The following is a 20,827-nucleotide window of genomic DNA, read 5'->3' on the forward strand; positions in this document are numbered from 1 at the left end:
ATATAGAAGTTTTGCGTTCAGACTGAACTGTTTGTATATTCAACATTTGAAGTATATTCTATTTTGTTGTACTCTTGTTTCAAAGTGTATTAAAGTAGATTTTACTGAAGCAAGGTAACCTGCTTGTTTTTAAATGTTGATATATTTAACTTCGGTTTGGGGCGCAAAAACAATTGGCACACAGACAAAATGATTGTCTGTGTGCCAGTTGTTTCCCACAGTGGTTGGTCACAGCAATAACTTCAGTCAGATAAAGTGATGAGTAAAAATCAAATGAAAGCTAACCAAAGTCAGATATTGCTTTTGAGTTGAACAGCATTGGTATTTAGTTTCTTAATGGTACACTGGGGAATGTATGCATATAGTGTTCTTCTAAATTAGCAGTATTAGTACCCGGGATTTTTTTTTTTCAGCTTGTAATGTGAAAACTATATCCTGCCGCATATGTAAACAATATGAGAAGCAAAATTAGCAGCTTTAAATCAAGTCCAAAAATAAAAATAAATAATGGTAGAAATGCAAATGATAACCCCAAAATATTTATTCCAGTCAGTTTGCTAGCAGCATGTTATACTTTCAGTCAAAAATTGTGAGGATTTAAATGATATACTGTGCACATTTGTCCATCTTGAACTGAAACCTACTGCAAAGTTCAGGAGGTAGACAAGGTTTCAGTTCATTTGTAATGTTTTCTTTCGTTCCTCATTGTTGTTACACAGGTTCACAGGTCAACGATGATGTATGTCCACAGTCACTCGTCCTCCTTAAAGCTGAAGTCACAAACCAGAGAGAGGTGGTCTGAAGGATAGCTGAAGGACGGAAGCCTGTTAGGGCCAATTTCTTCCTCTGACGGCATGTCCAAGAGGGCGTCCACTCTCAGCATGTCCTGACTGTACCAAATATAATCCAGAGTGGTGCAGCATTCACCCGTCGGGCGAATTTTCCACGTTGTGTACTGGGGCTCAGTCAAACAATCATGGCTGAGTTTCTTGTAAGCCGAGTCCAAGCCAAGAGGAGAAGACATAAAGCGACAGTACACCTCCTCAGTTGGGACTGCGTTGAAATCCCCGCATATGATCAATGGGATGTGAAAATCGGAGCCTTCTGATGTTGTTGCCGCGTGTTTTTGGACCACGTTTTGGACTTGACGCAGGAGGTCCGACCCCTGGGAACTGCGGAGCCACTCCCAACCGGAGCGGGCCTTCAGGTGGGTCACGGCTACGCACACACACTTCCTTGAGCTTCGGCAACGCAGTATCATCACCAAAGCAACCTGAGACGTCAGAGCGGCATGTTAGACGTGCTTCACGGGTTTTGAGGAAAAACAGTCATCGTGGTAATGAAAGCCAGACTCGCTAACAGTACATGTGATGCCAAGACACGGTCCCTGACTTGCATATGCACGGCCAGCCCTGCAAATGAATTAACTCGTTACTGGATTTTTTTTTATCATCACCCAATTGCTGTTTCTAGAAATAAAAATCTCATTTTTGGGACCATCACGTTACATTTGGTGCCAATGAACCACATTTTGGTGAACTGAGGATCCTAACTTAAAAGAGCTCTACTGCTTTTTTTATGGCATGTTAGTGTCAAGGCATTTCATTTAGAAAAAAAAAAAAAGCTGCTTTGCTGCCATCTTGTGGCATCTTTTAGCGATCATAAATCTTTTGGGGGGTGTCAATCGCAGTTTTGCTGTAACGCAGCGTTTTGATTGTGACATGAAAAAAAGTTTGCACTGACCTGATTAGTTGGAATCATCATGGCAGAAAGGCGTAAACTGACGCAATCCAGAAACTCGAAGCGTGACTCATCAAAGAAGAGAGCACAGCCATCGGGGCCGTTGTTGCCCTCTACATCCAGACACGGCGACCAGGGTTTAGGGCAGAACCTGCTGCTGTAACCTAGACGGCCCAGAACCGGCTCCAGGGTGTCAAAGTAGTGGTCCACCTCCTGCAGACACAGGATGTGAGGTCGGTAGGTGAGGATCTCGTCTAAGATGAGGTACTTCCTTCGGGACCAGCTGAGGGCCTCCGGAGGACACAGTACAAAACTGTCAAGTCCTTCGCCGAGAGCTGATAAGAAAGAGATGGAACTTTGAGACTTTTAGACTGCCATTGACTGAGCTTCTTCTGCTTTAACACTTTTGGAGTTCTTCAGCTTATTAGGATTCACCAAACTCTACCAGTATGTCTTACAATGCATGTCCAGCTATGCGCATGGGCCACAGCAATGTCGTTAATTTGGGTCATTGAGAATCATCAAAAGTTGCATTCATTTAGCATCTTTTTTCTAAAATTATTTTTTTCCATTGTCCTTAAAAATAAGTTGACATATTTTTAGTTTTAAAAAATTATTTGACAGATATATTCATGCTATTATTATTATTATATGTATAAGTCATTAAATAAAGGGTTAAATTGTTGAACTTATTAGGTAAAATATTAGGTAAAAAAAAGTCTACATTTATGTTAATCATTTATTTTAGAAAACTAAGTGGTTAGTTAATTTAAATGAACTCAATTAGAAAAAAGTACCGTTGGTACTGCCCAGGTGCCCCCCCCCCCCCCCCCCCTTGGTGTGTGTGAAAGAATTACTGACTTAATTCCTCAAACTGCATGCCATTGCCTTAACTCTTTTTTTTTAACCTAGTAGAGTACACTGTGGCTCTGAGTTTCATTCAACTGTTTACACACCATCAACAAACAAGATCTAAATCAATGCTTGCACTGTTTGTTTGTTTTTGTTTTTTTACCTTTTGCTACCATGGCAACACAGTCATAGTTGTGACATACCTCAGTCACGAGTCACATTTGAGGTCACTTTTGTGTTTGTGACACTGCCAGTCTTGGAAACTAAGAAAAAGGAACTGTCTGACATAACTACCAAGCTCTTTCACCCCATTCCACAATTCTGATTTCATATTAGATTTAACTGTTTATGCGCAGCAAAAAGACTTTTATTTCTGAAATACAAACGTGTGGCGAGAAAATTTTGTAAAAACATGGCGTCCGACAGCTTCCTTACCTTGGGCCAGAATGTTCCACTGCATCACCCGGATGCTGTGGCCGTTGCCATTCGAACGTCGAATGAAATTCCTGTGGAAACGCGGTGCTCCATCACCGAGTGCCACCTCGCACTGCCTCATTACCTCGGCTGCATCGAGGGGACTCAATGGGGACCCGTTTTGCTCCTGGAAGACAGAGCAAAGACACGCTGTCATTTCCAGTTCACAGTTATTCAATTATATTATTATTATCAATTATTCATTCTTAAATGAATTCAGTGCAATTTAAGTGTTGGTCCACGTTAAGAAGCCAGATGGTCGGTCACCTGGCAGAAATCAGGATCCAGGGTTGCGTCCACTGGCTGGTAAGGGTCCAAGTGGGTCAGAGGGACGGGGACACGATGGCAGCTGGCATCACTGCTGCTGCTTATGGTGTGGGCCAAAGCGCTGTACAACCTGGTGGCCCTGCCACCCATTGGGTAACCTGCGAAGAACAACATCAACACAAATGTGAAATGTTATTTACACGTTACAAGTATAAATGGAAAAAAAAAAAAAATCGATGAAAAACTAAATTGCCTAGAAATGTGAATGAGTGTGAAGGGTTGTTTGTTTGATACTGGCTTGTGATCAGCCCCATTTGCCCCAAAGTCAGTTTGGAGAGGTTCCGGCTCAGCCGCAACCTTCATGAGGTCAAGTGCTAGACAAAATGAATTGATGTACTTGTTTGTTCTGTAATCTGAAAGAAGCTCCTTTCTTCGCTTCTTCTGTGAAAAGTGTTCAATGTCCAAGTACGAGAAAGATTTGAAATTTCCACTTAGTCTGTGTGTACAGGAGCAAATTCTGAATGTGTCCATGCATGCACTGAGGCATATCCTATCAATTACCTGGAGGATTAAACCCGCGCCGTTTGAAAACCCAACAGCTTGACACGGCAACTGGTCAGTGACACAAAACCACTTAGTGGAAAATCACTGAAGCGTAAAAGGGTTCAATCATCAATATCAACCCCCCCCATCCCCCCTAACAAAGTGGAGTACGGTACGATAGCATTAGAATGTTTACATGTCCACATCTTATCGTCGCAAGCGTGCCAAATCAACGAAAGCTAAGTGGGTCATATTGATTTGCAGTTGACCTGCCAAAACATGTTATTGTTCATAGTCCAGCAAACATTACACTTACTTTGGCTGACTGATTTAATTTGCCAGCTGATTAATCACAACTAACACAAACTAATATGGAAAAAATTCACATTTGTGGCGAGTCCATGCTAGCAAAATAACAATATTGAGAGTACCAGTATACTTATTGCTACCACATACAAGACATACACCTATACGTTCTAATCATGATGCCATTCATTTTATAAACATTACACACACATCATAAATACAACAATGACAGGCGCCTTACTCAATGTCTGCATCACTATGTCCGCTTGTTGAAAATGAAAGCGTTGAGACCCGATGTGATGTCCGTGAGTGTAAGCAAATATCTCATGTTGAGCTGTGCTTACCGCAGCTTATAAAGCCTCTGGGGTGGAGACAGAAGGAGAATCTGACGGCATCCCGCCCATTAAGAACTATTTGAGGTCATGTGCCTGTGAGGCAGTGTGTGAGCAGAGTGCTCCTCTCTCACAACACTCTGACGCACATACAATGGTGGAACATCAACACAATGTCAACAAAAGGGACACCAACATGGGCACCAGGTAGCCCTTAAGGACCACATGAGTAGCCCACAGACTTGTTCTAAAAATATCTTACAGATGATGGGACACTGTGAATTTCACTCAGAATTTGAAACTGTAGCCTTGACATGAACTAATAACCATGAAAGGGGCTCTCAGTTTCAGAAAGGTTGGTGACACACCAAAAGCTAACTCATTTCTGCAATGGTTCAGCTATCACATAGCAACCGTTTATGTGTGTGTGTAGGGTGTGTGTGTGTGTGTGTGTGTGTGTGTGTGTGTGTGTGTGTGTGTGTGTGTGTGTGTGTGTGTGTGTGTGTGTGTGTGTGTGTGTGTGTGTGTGTGTGTGTGCTGGGTGTGTGCCTGTCTGGGGTTAAGCAATGTTTTCTACCGTCAGCATGTGGCAACACCTCCAAATTGTGGTTTCACAAGCGTCATTTCTCACATTGTTCTTTTCCACGACAAGATCACTAGTACAGTATTATGTGAAGGCGGATCAGTGCTAAAATAAAAAATGCAGAACTGACAAAATAAAAAGACGTAAAAAGTAATAAAAAGTAACATTCTTGCAAAGACAGCAGGTTGGGAAATGTACACTGCACATTGCACTATGCTCATTGCTCATTTACAGATCACACTTTAGAACGAGAGCTTATCAGAGCTAAAGCTATGCTGCTAGATTCTGATAACAGAAGGCTGGTTTTCGTAAGCGGGTTTCTAAGGTGACATACTTGGAAATATTTTGCTCCGCCACCTGAATGAATCCTCTCGTGGAGGACATGCTCTCAGCGTTATATGCTTTGATGCAGCACGGTAAAACAGAACGGAAGGTTCTTGTGGCCTTCGAACGATGACTCATGTGAGCACAGGGCAACTCATGCGCACCAGCTTTTCATCATCAAGTCACGACACATGCGACATCTACCCTTAATCGGAGAGAGAGACAGAGAGACGGAGAGAGAGAGAGACGAGAGAGAGAGACGGAGAGAGAGAGAGTAGGAGAAGGGGGGTTGAGACAGAGAGCTGTACACTTTAGGACATTGACATTTCCAAAATGGGAAATGGAAATTGACTCATGACATTCCAGTACTGATTACTGTTTGCCATTAGGTCATTTTGCATGCTAATTTCACTGTCATGTTTTTACTGTAAGCTATAAAATCAAAAGCTTGTGTTATTTTGAGATGCAGCATTCATTTAAAGAACAGCCTTGAAAGAATGTTACTTTCAGTTATGGAGATGATATATTGACATTACTAAATCATTTTTAATAATCGATTAATTCTCCAATTATTAAGTCGATTTATGTCTGAATCACATTAACAAAAAGATGTTTTAATTTCCAAACTTTTATTCACAAACATAAAAAATATATATATCTCAAATTAAAAGTGCAGGAAATGCACAAAAAAACATTTGTAATTATGATTTGATGAATGGTTTGGCCCTTAAGATCTAAGAAAATATTCCAGTTTTCCAAAATAAAAGTAGATTTTTTTTTTATTATGATATTATACACTTGCCTGATTTGTGTGCGGGCAGCGTGGTATTGATTCCCACTCAGCGGTGGTGTGCATGTGGGTGTGATTGATTGATTGTCTCTCTAAGTGCCCTGCAGACTGGCAGGGAACCAGTTCAGGGTGTAGTCTGTCTTTGGCTCGATGTCAGATGAGATAGGCTCCAGCACCTCCCACAATCCTGAACAGGATAAATGGTGTTGAAGATGGATGGATTATTTTTATTCTACACAAAAGGTCATCACTACTTTCATGGAGGACTATAGAAATTGTGTAATACAGTACTTTCTGTTGGAAAGCTGAAGTTACAAATATTAGGTCGATTTTAAATCAAAACAAACAATCACATCAGAAATAGTTATTAATCTGATAATTAGTCATAAATTAATTGTTGTACCTCTCGTGAGATTACAACTTGTTTGTGAGAGCTGCTAAACTTCACATGGCTAAAAATAGGTTGAACTTATAGAGTGTAACAACCAACACGTCTTTCAAATAATAATAATAAAAAAAATAACACTCATCATTTAAATATTTTTTTTCCATATTCAACAAAAAAATACCAGATATAATAAAACTGCGGCAATGTACCGGCAGGCAATCTCCAAGCACGTTCTGGCAGCCAACAATAAACACACAGAATGTAAACACACAAATGAGAACAAAGATAATTACTGACAAGTAATCTGACAAGTTACCTGTTGTCTTTTCTTCCTTTTTTATCTTCCTTATTTTCCCCTCATGTTGCTTTGCCTGCATGAGGTCCTTAAAGTGGTTCCTAGGGTTACAAATGTCCCACTGTGGGGACGCAGCTGTCAGCCGGTGTTTGTTGCCAGCCCGGGTGCTTGCTTGACCCCTCTAACTACATTGCAAGGTCATTTAAGAGGGGGAGTGAGAACGAGAGCGAGTGAGAGAGAGAAAGAGAGCGAGAGCGAGAGCGAGAGCGAGAGCGAGAGAGAGAGAGAGAGAGAGAGAGAGAGAGAGAGAGAGAGAGAGAGAGAGAGAGAGCAAGTGATTGTTAATCCTGCCCTCTGGTGGAAGTTGAGTCACTTGCAATCTAGCCAATACGTATGCATTTATTTCCATTACGAAATAGCTTCAGCAAAATATGGAGTGCTTGTGAGAAAGTTTGCCCACCAGTTTGTAAGGGATCTGGAGAAGTGCAACTGCCAGGGATTTATTGTGCCAGAAGATTGGTTAGCATTAAGCATGTCTTCCACCGTGTTGAAAGGTTCCGGGTTTGAATCTTTGCACTGGGGGTTCCAGCATGGAGTTGGCTTGTTCTCTCTGGCTCCGCCTGAAGTCAACATGAGAAATAATCATCTGTTGCACATTGTGCTTCCCAATCGGCAGTACAGAGTAATGTTTTAAGAAATATGAAAAGTTTGCTTTGTAATTAATATGCCGTCAATTTGGAAGTAGACGTGATGAAAATAGTGAACCAATCATTTCAGAATTCTATCAGAAGCTATCTTCAGAAGCTCTTCTTTCTCCTCAAGCTGCTGCCGATTCTCCCGGTTGCTTCTTGTGATCGTCTCCAGATCAACGGTGCACCTCTGGATTTCCTGAATGTATTTGTTCTCCACCTCTCTGCAATCTGTCTCTGATTGAGAGACGCATATCGGCTGGTGATCGGCTTGCTTTCGTGGCAGCTCCTCGTATCTGCTCTGCATGCTGCTGATGTCAATGGCCATTTTGGTCACATGCTCCTCCTGTTGCCTCTTGGCCTCCTTTAAGAGGCTAGTTAGCCTCCGCACCTCCTCTTCAAAATGAGCAATGTTATTCTTTCCAGTATCTGCCTGAGCACACAGGCCTTGAAGATTTGCTTGTTGACTGTCAGCTTCTCTGAGTTCTCCAATGTGGCGCAGCATTTCCTGGGTCTCCTTGCCATGTTTGGCCAAGAACACCGTGCCAATTTCCAGCTGCAGCTGTGATTGCTCGAGCTGCTGTAAGACGTGGAAATGCTGCGCTCTTACTTCTTCCTCATGTTGTAGCCTGAATATCTCGCACATTTGGGTGAGGGAGTCACGGCAAGAAGTGTTTTCTATCTGCTCATCAACAGTGATAATTTCCTCTTTAAAAACTGTACAGTCATGCTGACGGAATTACTGAACTCGTTCAACTGCTCTTTTAACATTTGCTTCTGTTTCCTCAATTCTTGCTGCATTTGTATTCTCCTTTCTGGCTCTTTCTCACACTGGCAATGAGATGTGGTTAGTCTGTGCAGGTTTTTCTCCATCTCTAATATATATCACCTTGCATTGTGTCCAGACAGTCACATACTGGTCAGCTCATCAACTGTTAAAGCTAAGTCGCCATGGTAACACAAACGCCTCCATAAGGAGCTACGCTACGGCAAGCCATTACAACCATAACACCTTTCGCTGCGGTTTTACACGCAACGTTTTACATACATACATACATACATACATACATACATACATACATACATACATACATACATACATACATACATACATACATACATACATACATACATACATACATACATACATACATACATACATACATACATACATACATACATACATAAATAAATAAATAAATAAATAAATAAATAGATAGATCGTAGATTTACGGTATATTAGACAAGAACTTGACAAGAAATTTACAGCAAGTTAGAGTGGTGTGATCCGGGTACGGGTCTGTTTCGAGGAATTACAAGTATGAATTCCGCCATGAGGGGCATATCGTGTTGCCAGACTAGAGGAATTCAGGTAAAAAATGTAAGTGGAAAAAAAAATACTGCATATACTCTCCTAAATTATCTGCTTTACTGCCAACATTTCAAGACCTCACATTTGCGTGAAAATGTAAACGTAATAAACGCAGCAGAGTGAATAAGCAAACATCACAATCTTGCTTCAGTTAGCGCGTTTGATATTACAATGCACAGTCACGCAGTATAATTATGCAGTAAAATTAGTGGCTATTCAAAATAACGCTAAGTTGGTCAATGCTTGTTTTTGGTTTTGTTTTATCGCCAGTGTGGAATAAACGTTTAAAACCGGACATCATTTAGGTCTAGAATAAATAGTGATGTTTTGGATATTTAGTTAAATATTTAATGAGCAATAACGATATTTAATATATCTTACCTTGGCAATGGAGTGGTAAAGTAATCACTTATTTGTTCTGCAGCTTTGTGTGGACAATCGTTGACATGAGTATCTGGCAACCCTGGCTGTCGCAGGGTGTTGACGTCATCAAAGCGAATGGTGACGCTAGCTACAGAAAAGGAATAATATATATAAAGAAAGAACAAGAACATGCACTGTAGTCAGCGAATAGTACTACGGAAGAGGATTAGGGCCAGTAAAGAAAAATAAAAGGGGGATGACAGGATTCTGACTTTTTTTTCTCAGAATTTTGACTTTAAAGTCAGAATTGTCACTTTCTGACTTGAAAGTGGGAATTCTGACTTGAAAGTGGGAATTCTCACTTTCAAGTCAGAATTCCTACAGACTGCACGACTGCAAGTTTAGTCGGCCATTCATGTTTTAAAAATGGAAACTTTTATCACATGTAGAATCTTGTTTATTCATTGTATGTGCCTTCTTGTTTTTACTTTTTGTGTTGTTTTCTTGGATGTTTTGTAATATGTTGTCACCGTGGGATAGTGGGAAATGCATGTGAAGAAATTGACAATAAAGCAGACTTTGACTTTGAATAGGTGATTACTATTACAATGAAAACTTTACATGAACTTTGAATTTTTTTGCTTTTTAAGCTCACCCAGGAATTGCATCCACGGATTTCTGTACAACTGTTGAGACATGAAATGTTGGATTTAACTTGAATTTTTTTGACTGTATTTGAATATTTTGAATATTTTCAACAGATCCTCAAACACCAATCCTTCTCTTCCTTAGCATGTCATCCTTTTCCATCTGCATCATTCTTTCAGAGGCCACCTGCCTTCATGTCTTCCTGCACTACATTGAATCCATGAATCTTCTCCACCTCTCTTGTCTGGCAGCTCCATCCTCATTATAGCTCTCTCCTCTTTGGATGTGTCCAACTCAGCTCTTTCTTTGTCCCAAAACATCTCAACTTGGCTGTCCCTCTTGAGCATCCTATTTCTAATCCTATCCAACCTAGTGACCCCTAAAGATTATCCTCATCATTATCATTTCTACTACCTCCAGTCTCCAATGCGTATGTCATGGCTGGCCTCACCACTGTCTTTGTCCCCTATTAACAGAGAATCTCCCATCACATAACACCTGACACTTTAAAAACCTCAAACACAACTACATGCTTAAAGGTCTTGTGTTGTAATAATTTTCAATGTACATCCATCGCAAATGTCCGGTGGGTAGATTGTGTGCTATGGTTACATGTGATGGGGCACTATGTACCAAGTTTTGGAGAGAGCGAGAGAGTCAATAATTCCATAAGGGGATTTGTTTTTTTTTATTATTGACACATTGGTTATGGAAGAGTGACATCACATGACAAATTAAAGTTTACATTTCTTCATGGGTGTATTTTACTGGAGTTTCTCCATAGCCGGAAAGCTATGAAAGTAAAATCAACTGAGTCCACACAAAACAAATTGTGGGGTTATTTCAGTGTGATTATTATGCAAAACAAGGGGTAGGACTCGATTAAATTCTAGATAAATTATTCCTAACCCTATTAAACACTTAACCTGTGTTCAACTAAAACATTTCCCTATGATAGTTGTACTAAGTTCATTCTGTTTCCTTTTTCAATCACTTTTTGGTTCTTTTATCACAAACAGGGTATTTTAGGTTGCATTACCTGACATGTTTCGGCATGAACTTCCGCCTTCATCATTAAAAAAGGGCCATCATATTCCATTAAAATGGCACTCAAGGTTTTAACCAGTAGGTGGGATTGTGTGCCTATGAAGCTGATGAAGTCAACCTGTTTTTTAACCAGTTGGACTGAAGGCTTCATCAGACAATCACTACTTACAATATATATACAGTATATACATAATTGTCCACAATATACCTCACCTGAAACCGTTAACGGTACATGTATGTTATTCTGACACCTTGGGTACTTTGGCATTATATGAGACAGTTTGCTGGTTCCTCCTGAGACCGGCTGATTTGTGACAGTGGAAAAAAACGTACAAAGGATGGATAAACACCAGCAGAGTGATCAGAGTGAGGGCAATGTCCACCTGTAACACATAAATAACGCTTAAGTCCATGATTTGCCCATTTCATCAAAAGAAGTTGAGATTTTTGATTGAACTTCATTTTTGTACCCTTATTACATAAGTCTTATAGTGTTAGAAATGCTAACTGCCTATAACTTGAGAAAAAAAAAAGTGGATATTAGCAGGCAAAGAGCAAAATTTGTGAGCTTGATTTGATGGTCATGTGGTGGACCATCACCTAGCAACAAGATTCACTTGACAAGCTGACTGTTTGCTGTTCAACAGTTAAGCTTGATAACATCCAGCTTTACACATAATAGTTACATCCATCTATTTTCAATAAAAAAGTCTAAATATTTGTTCTGCAATTATCCTCTGTTTAAAGAAAGATAACCTGCTGGCTGTGATGAACATTAAAAGTACTTTAAGAAGCAGTTACCTCATCATGACAGGCAGGACAATAATTCCAGGGACACATGCAAAACATCCAGTATGATTATGGAAAAAGCAATATACAGTGGTACCTTGAGATACAAGTTCATTTTTTTCTGTGATGACGCATGTAACTCAAAACTCACTCAAATATCTTTCGCTATTGAAACCAATGAATAGAAATACTATTAATGTATTCCAGCACCCCCTGCAAAAAGTACCAAGAAATGTTTGTAAGTTGTCTTTCAAAAATGAAAACAGTACTTTGTACTTCATAAAAACATATTGTAAGAAGTTACATCCAAGAATTAGTTTGTGCATCTTTTAATTCCTTGTGTCTCCTTCTGGTGTGTGCTCGGCGACTTGGCCGCAGTATGAAACAATGAAGTGCACACAAATGAAGTTACTGGAGGTGACTCAGGAATCTGCAGTCAAATATTTTTGCAGACAATAAAGAGTACAGTCGACCACTGCATATTACTGATTCGGCACCCACAGACTCACATATTGTATTTTTTTGGGGGGGGGTTTACTAAAGTTTTTATAACCCCATTTTCGCCCAAAATATAAAACAAATGTTTGTCTTTGTTTTTCCGACAATTAGAATTGTAAATTTTGGAAGGGAAAAAATCCCCCCCACAAATTTGTTGGCTTCCTGATATTAAACTGAGTAAATTCAACAAAAAACTTTTTTTAAGTTCAAATACTTACATAAAAAGGATCTCCACCAAGAGGTCCTTTGACGAGTGCAAAGCAGGGGTACTGAAGTAGTGAAAATACTGCCGACAAAGACATGACAAGGCCATAAAGCTTCCCAAAGTGACAAGCTGGAAAGCTGAGGAAAAAAAACAATAACAATTTATATGACCAATTTAACACCTGAATAATCAGCATGAGAATTTGCCAGAAGATTTTTTCCACTCACACAATGCTAATGAAGACTGCATTTCCCCCGTAGATGAAGGAGCGGTTGATGACTTGCAAAACAAAGGTGAAGTACTGCAAAGGCAGTGAGGGAATGGAGGCACACAAAGAAAAAAGCAGGCACTGCAGGGCAGTCAGCAAAAGTGACGGCAAGGCAGAACGCAAGTCTGCCTCCTTCTCTGTTATGCCTACAAACAAACAAAAGTTGTTAGAGCTACACACATTTTTACCCACAGGATGGTCAGGAACCCTGCACTAAATTAATTTTTTTTTTTTTTTACCTTGAATTGGCAGTTACTCTTTTTATAACCTTGACATTCTGAAGACACTAGAATAGGACACTGTACTCTGGTTCAGAAACAGTGCAGCATTTACAATGTATTTTCGGATGAACTAAGCAACAAAAGTGCACATGAAAGAAGGCAGTAAATGTAATCTTCGGAATGCCACTAGATTTGACTTTAAAAAGTGATACAAAACCATTGAACTTTTCTTCTGAAGGAACTATTCCATTTTCTTCGCTACACCTCGCTTGGTCTGGCCAGGCCGTCGTTGCGTTTAAGTCACAACAGGCAGCAATCAATTACGGCGAGTTCTACTGAACTGTGCAAGCCTCCATTATTTGGCCGTTAGATTTCACGAGTGGCACGTCTCGGCCACAAACCCTTACAAATATTAATCACTGTTAAATGATGTGGCAAAATTACAGCCCATGAAATGCACAGAGGAAAAAACAATTTACGGGTTCAAACTAGGGAGACGTCTCCCAAACCATAAAAATATAGTACATACAGAACACATACTTTGTTTTACAATAATAATTCATCATTCATCAATTCCATATGTACCAATGGATGAAATATTGACGAGGCAAAAAATACAAGGTCCATTTGCATGAATGCGAGCTCTCTCATTTGAATAGAGAGTTGCACTAATTCACTTGGTCGCCTCTCTGAGTTGCTACCACCGGTGGCAGCTGGTTGTCAAAACCCTCTGGCGGCGGGACTGAGCCACGACCCTTGAGGCGGGGCCGCGACCTTCGAGCCGAGATACCGCAGAGGCTACAGGCTGTGGCTGCAGAACGTTTTCACCGGGATCAAGACTACTCAAAGGTTCCATGATACGCCTTGCCTTGTTTTTGGACACCTGGAGACCTCTCATTCATTTAAATGAAGAGCTCGCTCTCATTCAAGTGAATGGACCTTTACCACAACTTTCACAATTTCATCCATTGGGGCTGTATGTATTAAATGTGGTTAAGTATTGTTTTAAAACAATATGTGTACTGAATAAATTTCAGTGGCCAGCTGTCAGGAAATGGCCATGTCCTGGGAGTTCCTGGCAAAATCACTTAAAGCAACATCTGACACCCAGTCAGCCCACATTCTAGAATTTGGTTGGAAGAGGTTCTATGGGATGGTTCCGTTACACAGCCCCAAAAAAGTGTAATGGAGAAATAAAATCCTCGATTTACCAGGCTCAAGAGGCTTTCCCTTGTGTCTGTCCAGTATGAGTCCATTCCAGGGTGCACACAACACGCCAAACAACTGCGTCATGGCAAAGGCGTTGGTGTACTGACTCACTGAGGGAGTTAGAATACACACAAAGTTAGCCAAATACAGTTCTGTGTGTTCTGTTAGTCTGTGTAACTAGCAGATTTACCCAGGTTGGCGTCATTTTTGGCCAGGCGGCTGAGCATAGAATTGAGCGTGCCAATGAAGAGGTAATGTCTCAGCTGCATGATGGACAACCATACCAGGTGACACATGAAGAACCAGGACAGCACACAACTCCTGAAACTTGGCACTAAATCTGCGGTACAGTCGTAATGATCAAATAGTGTTCTGAATTAAACAGACTATTTATTGTCGATCTATTTTGTACTAACCCTTTTCTAAACCGCTTGTACTGGGGATTTCAAAACTAATGTCAGAACGGTTTTATAATAACACCGTGGCTGTGATAAAATAGAACTCCTGGTCTTCATTTATTGATATCTGTACTGTTGTGGTTTTAGTTAACACTCAAAAATGATGGTTTTCCAAAAGGTTAACAAATATTACCTTTTCCAGGTCTACAGAGTTCTGTCACGTCTTCAGATGTGTTCATCCTGCAGCTTAACTCAGTTGAAACTGGCAGGGCTTCATCTCTCATTTTCTGCTCCACGTTGTAGGACTTGCCTTTTCCACATTTTAATCTACAAGATCATGTAACGTCTAAACTGTATCGTGCACAGCTGAGAAGGAAATCACAATCTTACCCATAGGTGTAGCCCTGTGGCACGGGGTAAGGGATATGAGTCTTGGGCATCAGAGTGATTGTCCGCACAACGTGCAAAATGGAGCATAAGGACAGAAAGAGGAAGGAGGAACGCAACGAGATGCCTTGTTCATGTAGGACCTGCACAGTGGACGAGAACTAATGGTTGAACACAGAACAGTGACTCAATCGCTCAACCATCTCAACCACTTTGCTAAAATGAACTAATGCTATATATAATTCTATGTTAAAAATTTATTTTAATTGGTTTTTGGGATCATAATTTCTTGAGCAGGTGAGTAATGTTGATTACTTAATGCCTTCCAATCTATTTGTACTGAAGCAATATTATATACTGTAATTCAATGCACTTTTTTTACATCCGTATTTATTGAGACTCACCTGTATATACATATATACACACGTACACACACACGCAACGAATAAGTAATAAGCAAATAACCCAAATAAATAAACAATAAATAAATAGACAAATAAGAGCAGCAAAATGGAGCAAGCGTGCTGATCTGGCTGTCTGCTATTAGCACGCTTGCTCCATTTTGCTGCTCTTATTTGTCTATTTATTTATTTATTGTTTATTTATTTGGGTTATTTGCTTATTACTTATTCGTTGCTCTTGTCTGTTCGTTTTTACTCTTTGTGCTATTTGATTGTGAGTGTACTGTGTCTAGTCACCGTGGGACGGTGAGAAACGTAATTTCGATCTCTTTGCTTGCCTTAACGTGAAGAAATTGACAATAAAGCGGACTTTGACTTTGACATACACACACATCATTTCTGATGCTGCTATTAGTTCTTTTCGTGTGTGCACCGGTTTACCTTGATGACAAGAAACACCGCCGATGAGGAGTCATAGGCACCATTGTAGAGGGTGATAATGGTGGAGCGATGAGCTGCAAACAGGTTGCCCACCTTTTATGACGCACAAAGACACAATCAGAGAATGTTTATTGACACTTTGTATCATTTGTTACATTACAAACATCTGTGTCAGCCAGAATTTATTTGCATTCGGGAGATTTGGAGTTTATTCATGACTAAAAACCATCACATCACAACAATAAAACAGCACATTACTGTGTCAAGTAAATCATCTGGATCAGGTCATGAATTTATACCAGGCATGGGCAATTATTAATATGTGTATATCATGAGAGACTAATTTTGCTCTGACTGAACAATCAGAGGACGGATGTCTTTGAGTGAACAGTGATGAGGGAAGGGAACAGCGTACTTGTGTTCAGTTACATCTGTTAACTTAACATAGGCCACCGTGACTGATTGAAGGCAAGGCCCTGAGCAGTTGAGTTAATACAACAAATATTTGAAGTTACATATTTGATCTTATAATTTAGGTTGCACAAACCAACACCATCCATCATGTAAATGAGTTAAGGACTAATGTAATACAGTATACAAGTTGTGGTCCCATTACTGTACTGCTTCTTACCTGCATGTTTGTCATAAGGAGCAGAATTCCCCCTACAGCAATGCAGGACAGAGCGGGATAAAGCAGGATTGAAAGTGCTGAAATAAAAAAAGTGTTCAACTGAATTACGGGTGAGGATTTATACATGTACTTTTAGTTTTGGGATTAAGATGTCAATTCAAGTCACATGTACATTGATCTCCACTCCGCTCCAAAAGTATAGGGTCAACGTATTAGAAAAGATGGAACAAAATGGAATAAAACCTCCAATTTAGTGGCAATGATTTCATATAAGTAAAACTAACCTGTGACCCATTGACATGAACAAATCTTTCTTATATTATGATGCTTTTCCAGGCTTTCAATGCAGCATATTCTTTACATTGTTGTTCGTAAGGTTATTCAATAAAAATGCACACACTGTTTCAATTAACTCTGAGATTGACTTGGGCAGTCCGGAAAATTTTACTTCTTTCCCTTGATAAACTTCTTTGTTGTTTTGGTTGTATTTTTGTCAGGCAAAATGTTTCGGAATGTCACAGAACTTTGTCAATTAACCTTTCAAGGCATTGTCACAGAATTTGGCTCATGACGTTTCAGGGAATAAGTACTGTGGTTTCCTTTGAGAATTGGTCTCATATTCATCCTTTGATGTCAAATCCAAAAGTTTCTCATCGATAGCAAAAGAAGTCACCCATGCTTTTGGAGAACATTGACAGTATTGTTCATACTTGTGTGTGTTTGTTTGCACCTACTTGAATTGCCAAAGGTTACAAGAAGGGTTCCAGTAGTGTATAGAGATCTGGAGATGAATGAAAAACATATCATCGGCCACATAGCAACTACTTAAGTCATTTTTCAATGTTTTAGGAAAACAGCAAAATAACATCTAGCTCACCCACAACCCCAATGAGGATAATAAGTAGTCCATACAAAATTGATGGTATGCAGTGAACCATTCACTGTGTCACTTGGATGGGTTTTCTGCACAATTCATTGATTGTCTGTTTAAGGAACAGGTGTCAAACCCAAGGCCCGGGGGCCAGATACGGCCTGCCACATCATTTTATGTGGCCCACAAAGACAAATTGTGCATCAAATTCGTGTGTCATAACTAGAATTGCAAATTGTCTTCAATTTTAATATCTTTTTAAAAAATATTTGACCAGTTTTTACTCGTCTGATTTGAAAACAAGTTATTTGTCAGTTTGTTTTGTAGCTTTTACTGTATATAATATGAGGTGCTCATACATTTATTTGGGTTGACAGTCATAATGGCTCTCTGAAAGAAGCTATGACTGCAATGCGGCCCGCGAAAAAAAATGAGTTTGACACCCCTGGTCTAAGGTGTTATTAAATTTGGATTGCCCTGTTTATTCTGACAATTTAAACTGATACAAATATCAAGTACAAAAGGATCACTGATTTCATTTGGTTCGGCACTTCAGCACTGTAGAAACACCTTGCCTCATTAATTTGTTTGTGGGTTTATTTTTTGTTTTAGGTAAGGCAGCATGGCTCATTCTGTGAAATGTAAGGCCAACCTGGTCTCAATAGAATATGAGACCCGTATAGGGTAAAGAGGAAAAACTCACATTGCCAGCAGCCTGGATATCATTGTGCCAAAGCGATCAAAGATGAAGCCAGAAAATAGATTCATAAAGTTGTTGAGGAAAGATGCAATGGTAAAAACCAGAGCAAACTTCTCATCCTGACGACTGCAGTCTGCAAAGATGAAACAGGGAACAAAAGCACATACATATTAGATTTCACTAGAAGTGAAACCGCGATAAACAAACCGTGATGTAGCGAGGGATTACTGTATTTCCCTAGTTGTTTTTGAGCTATTTTAATTCACCTTCTGTTGAGTGCATGCAACAAAACTTCGAGCAAAGTATTCTTACAACATATTTGGAAAGTGTTACTATTTTATTTTTACATTGTGCAAACACCTCCTGTTTTACAGTTTGATGAGCGAGCCCAGTGTGTCGGTTTTCAAAATCCACTGAGGATTTCAAGGTCATAACATTGTAAATTCAGAGTTGTGTGCTGTCAGCCCTACAAACATGCAACAAAACAAGTAACTAGGGTATTTCCATGAGTAGCAGGTGAAAGACATGCATTTTATGTTGGGCTTGTAAGAATCCTCTGTCTTGCCGGGTTGGAGATCCAACTTCAGGAAGACGAGTGATTAGACTCCTGATATTCTTGTGAAACTTCAACGCAACAATAGTTGGAACACAACATATGCCATGCAGGCTCAATACCTGCCCCAACGTGCACAGAGATTTTTGCCGTCTTAAAGGGGCAAAATCATGTGTGTGCAGTGCCCATGTTGTTTGAAGCTCCACAGTGCAGTCGGGAATTACTTTTTTTTTTAATCTGCAGTCTTTTTTTTTTTAGGGTGTGGCATGACATGTTTGTATAAACTTTAACGAGGACATGGAGGTTGACAGATTAGCAAACAAGAAGAGACATTGATACTTCATGTATTACACGTTTCAATACTTTTGACATCTAAAATCCACCTACGCAACATCAAAAAACTCCATCCCCTCCTCCCAACCTAACCAACCGCTAAACTGGTCCATAATCTGTTGGCCTCCCATACTGACAATCTCTGTTTTGGCCTCCATCACAAGTATCGACATGAACTCCAACTGCTCTGCAACCGCTGCAAGTCTCAATACTCAAAGCCCATCTTGACAACCACGTTACCCCCACTCCCCAGGATATGTGACAATCTATTTGTCGATGCAATAAGTGGCTCATATCTTCTGAACCCCATAGCACCAACCGCTTGCATTACAGGAAGATATTTGTGTCCTCAAAGATGTGATTGAAGGGAATCATGTTGTGGATTTTGTTTTCCACGGTGGGGAACAGTTCCCATGTGTCAGACAATTATCCATTAAAATACACAAAAGACAAAGAATTTGGTTTTGGAAGGCAATTCTTTCTCATGCAAATGCTAAATATGTTTATTATGTATATAAATAGTAGGGCATAGTTTGGGCGTATGTAGAAGTGAGGGGCTACTGTGGTTTGCCAATTTAGCAAATTTGTCCCAAAATGTAATGACTTTTTATACTATTATAAAACTGCTGTTGGGTAGTTGGGGAGACTCCCTCCTGAGCCTGAGATATTTCTCCCTTCATTTCTATGCAAAACGCCCACCGGCTTCTTAAACAATATATTTATTGTGTCTCTTACCTTTAATAGCAGTTGTGACATTGCTGTCAGGAGCACTGACACACAGCTGGCTGAAGTAGCCATCCTTCTTCAACACGAACACCAAGGAGGCATACCCAAACATAACACCAGCAAAGCAGAGACACTCAAGCACCCCAGAGAGGAAGGTCAGTCTGTAGAGCAGCCTCATACCCATCTTGTGACTGTGCATGCTTGACTTTTTTTTTTTGCTTCCAAAAGTTCCAATGATCAGTCAAGGTTGAGTATTTTTTTTCTTTTAAGGGCGCCTTCTTGAATTTGATTTTTCCCCCCACACTTTTAAACTGTGTATTGTTGCCAAACTGATTTGGAATCCTTACATAACTCCAAATTTCTACAACACAGAAAGGAGACAAAGAGACTTGCATTAGTGCCCAATCACCACAAACAGTATTTTCCATTTCTTTAGATGCGCAGTCTTTTCAAAAGAAAATTTCATCAAAAATCAAATTAATCGTTTTTCTTTTTTTTTTCCAAATAAATCATACATAAATCAAACATCTGTCAAAACTTCTAGATCACTAGCCGGTCACTACGACGCTGTACAGTGATGTGTAAAATTGTATTGCCGCTATTGTGCAGATTTACTGTCGCAGACTTGTGGTGTTAACCCGGATTAAGCTCCATTGCATTAATCTATATTGACACAAGTGTGATGTCGTCATCACACGTCAGTATGTCCTGTATTACCGGTTTTCACGCATCACTTTAACCGTGTAGCAGAATTTAGCGAGATTATTAGACGTTAACGTGAATCATAATTACCTTACAGTGTCCGGGAGTCGCAAACATTGTATTAGTAGCTCAGGGACGCGACCCGCGTCTAAGAGCTGCAACTGCGCTCAATCGAATGCAGCATGGGGGCGGGAATAAACATGACCAAGTGCCGTTTTACGTGTGTGACGTATGAGTATTTTGATAAACGATCGCTGTCAAGTGACTGTGTTCCTATTGCAAAAAGCGTAACAATGCAATAACGCACTAAACACAATGTAATAATATTTTTTTTTGATCATATACGTCCGATTAATGTTTTAATGTTTGCCTTTTGTTTGGCAACTACACTGACAAGATTTTGACCACTTGCACGGTTTAAATTTAGGGGCGACCAGACGTTCTCTTTTTTCCCGGACATGTCTGGAGGGATTTTCAAAAT

The 20,827-nt window shown here is 39.9% G+C and overlaps 2 protein-coding genes across 8 annotated transcripts; both read right to left on the minus strand.

Moving 5' to 3' along the window:
* Nucleotides 1–523: 523 nt before the first annotated feature.
* noctb (nocturnin b) lies at nucleotides 524–9,487 on the minus strand. 7 transcript variants are annotated; one of them, XM_085911739.1, is made up of 9 exons: nucleotides 9,337–9,487; nucleotides 7,355–7,514; nucleotides 6,916–7,079; nucleotides 6,224–6,398; nucleotides 5,432–5,621; nucleotides 3,334–3,491; nucleotides 3,028–3,193; nucleotides 1,744–2,075; nucleotides 524–1,273 (listed from the first exon to the last, which is right to left on the minus strand). In XM_085911739.1, exons 6-9 carry the CDS (start codon nucleotides 3,481–3,483, stop codon nucleotides 752–754), a joined length of 1,170 nt encoding a protein of 389 aa, XP_085767865.1. In that variant the 5' UTR covers nucleotides 3,484–3,491; nucleotides 5,432–5,621; nucleotides 6,224–6,398; nucleotides 6,916–7,079; nucleotides 7,355–7,514; nucleotides 9,337–9,487; the 3' UTR covers nucleotides 524–751. The 7 variants fall into 7 exon arrangements, with proteins under 7 accessions (XP_085767865.1, XP_085767864.1, XP_085767863.1 ...); XM_085911738.1 differs by lacking the exon at nucleotides 5,432–5,621 and having other exon boundaries at nucleotides 6,916–7,015; XM_085911737.1 differs by lacking the exon at nucleotides 5,432–5,621.
* A 1,156-nt stretch (nucleotides 9,488–10,643) lies between these two features.
* On the minus strand, nucleotides 10,644–20,546 carry slc43a3a (solute carrier family 43 member 3a). Its single transcript, XM_085913006.1, has 13 exons — nucleotides 20,437–20,546; nucleotides 19,654–20,005; nucleotides 18,036–18,165; nucleotides 17,196–17,242; nucleotides 16,462–16,538; nucleotides 15,831–15,923; nucleotides 14,992–15,131; nucleotides 14,795–14,928; nucleotides 14,394–14,543; nucleotides 14,206–14,313; nucleotides 12,733–12,919; nucleotides 12,519–12,642; nucleotides 10,644–11,396 (listed from the first exon to the last, which is right to left on the minus strand). Exons 2-13 carry the CDS (start codon nucleotides 19,841–19,843, stop codon nucleotides 11,253–11,255), a joined length of 1,524 nt encoding a protein of 507 aa, XP_085769132.1. The 5' UTR covers nucleotides 19,844–20,005; nucleotides 20,437–20,546; the 3' UTR covers nucleotides 10,644–11,252.
* Nucleotides 20,547–20,827: the final 281 nt, after the last annotated feature.

Source organism: Syngnathus leptorhynchus, chromosome 5, assembly GCF_054491065.1.
Source record: "Syngnathus leptorhynchus isolate UIUO chromosome 5, UIUO_Slep, whole genome shotgun sequence".
Taxonomy (NCBI): Eukaryota; Metazoa; Chordata; class Actinopteri; order Syngnathiformes; family Syngnathidae; genus Syngnathus; species Syngnathus leptorhynchus.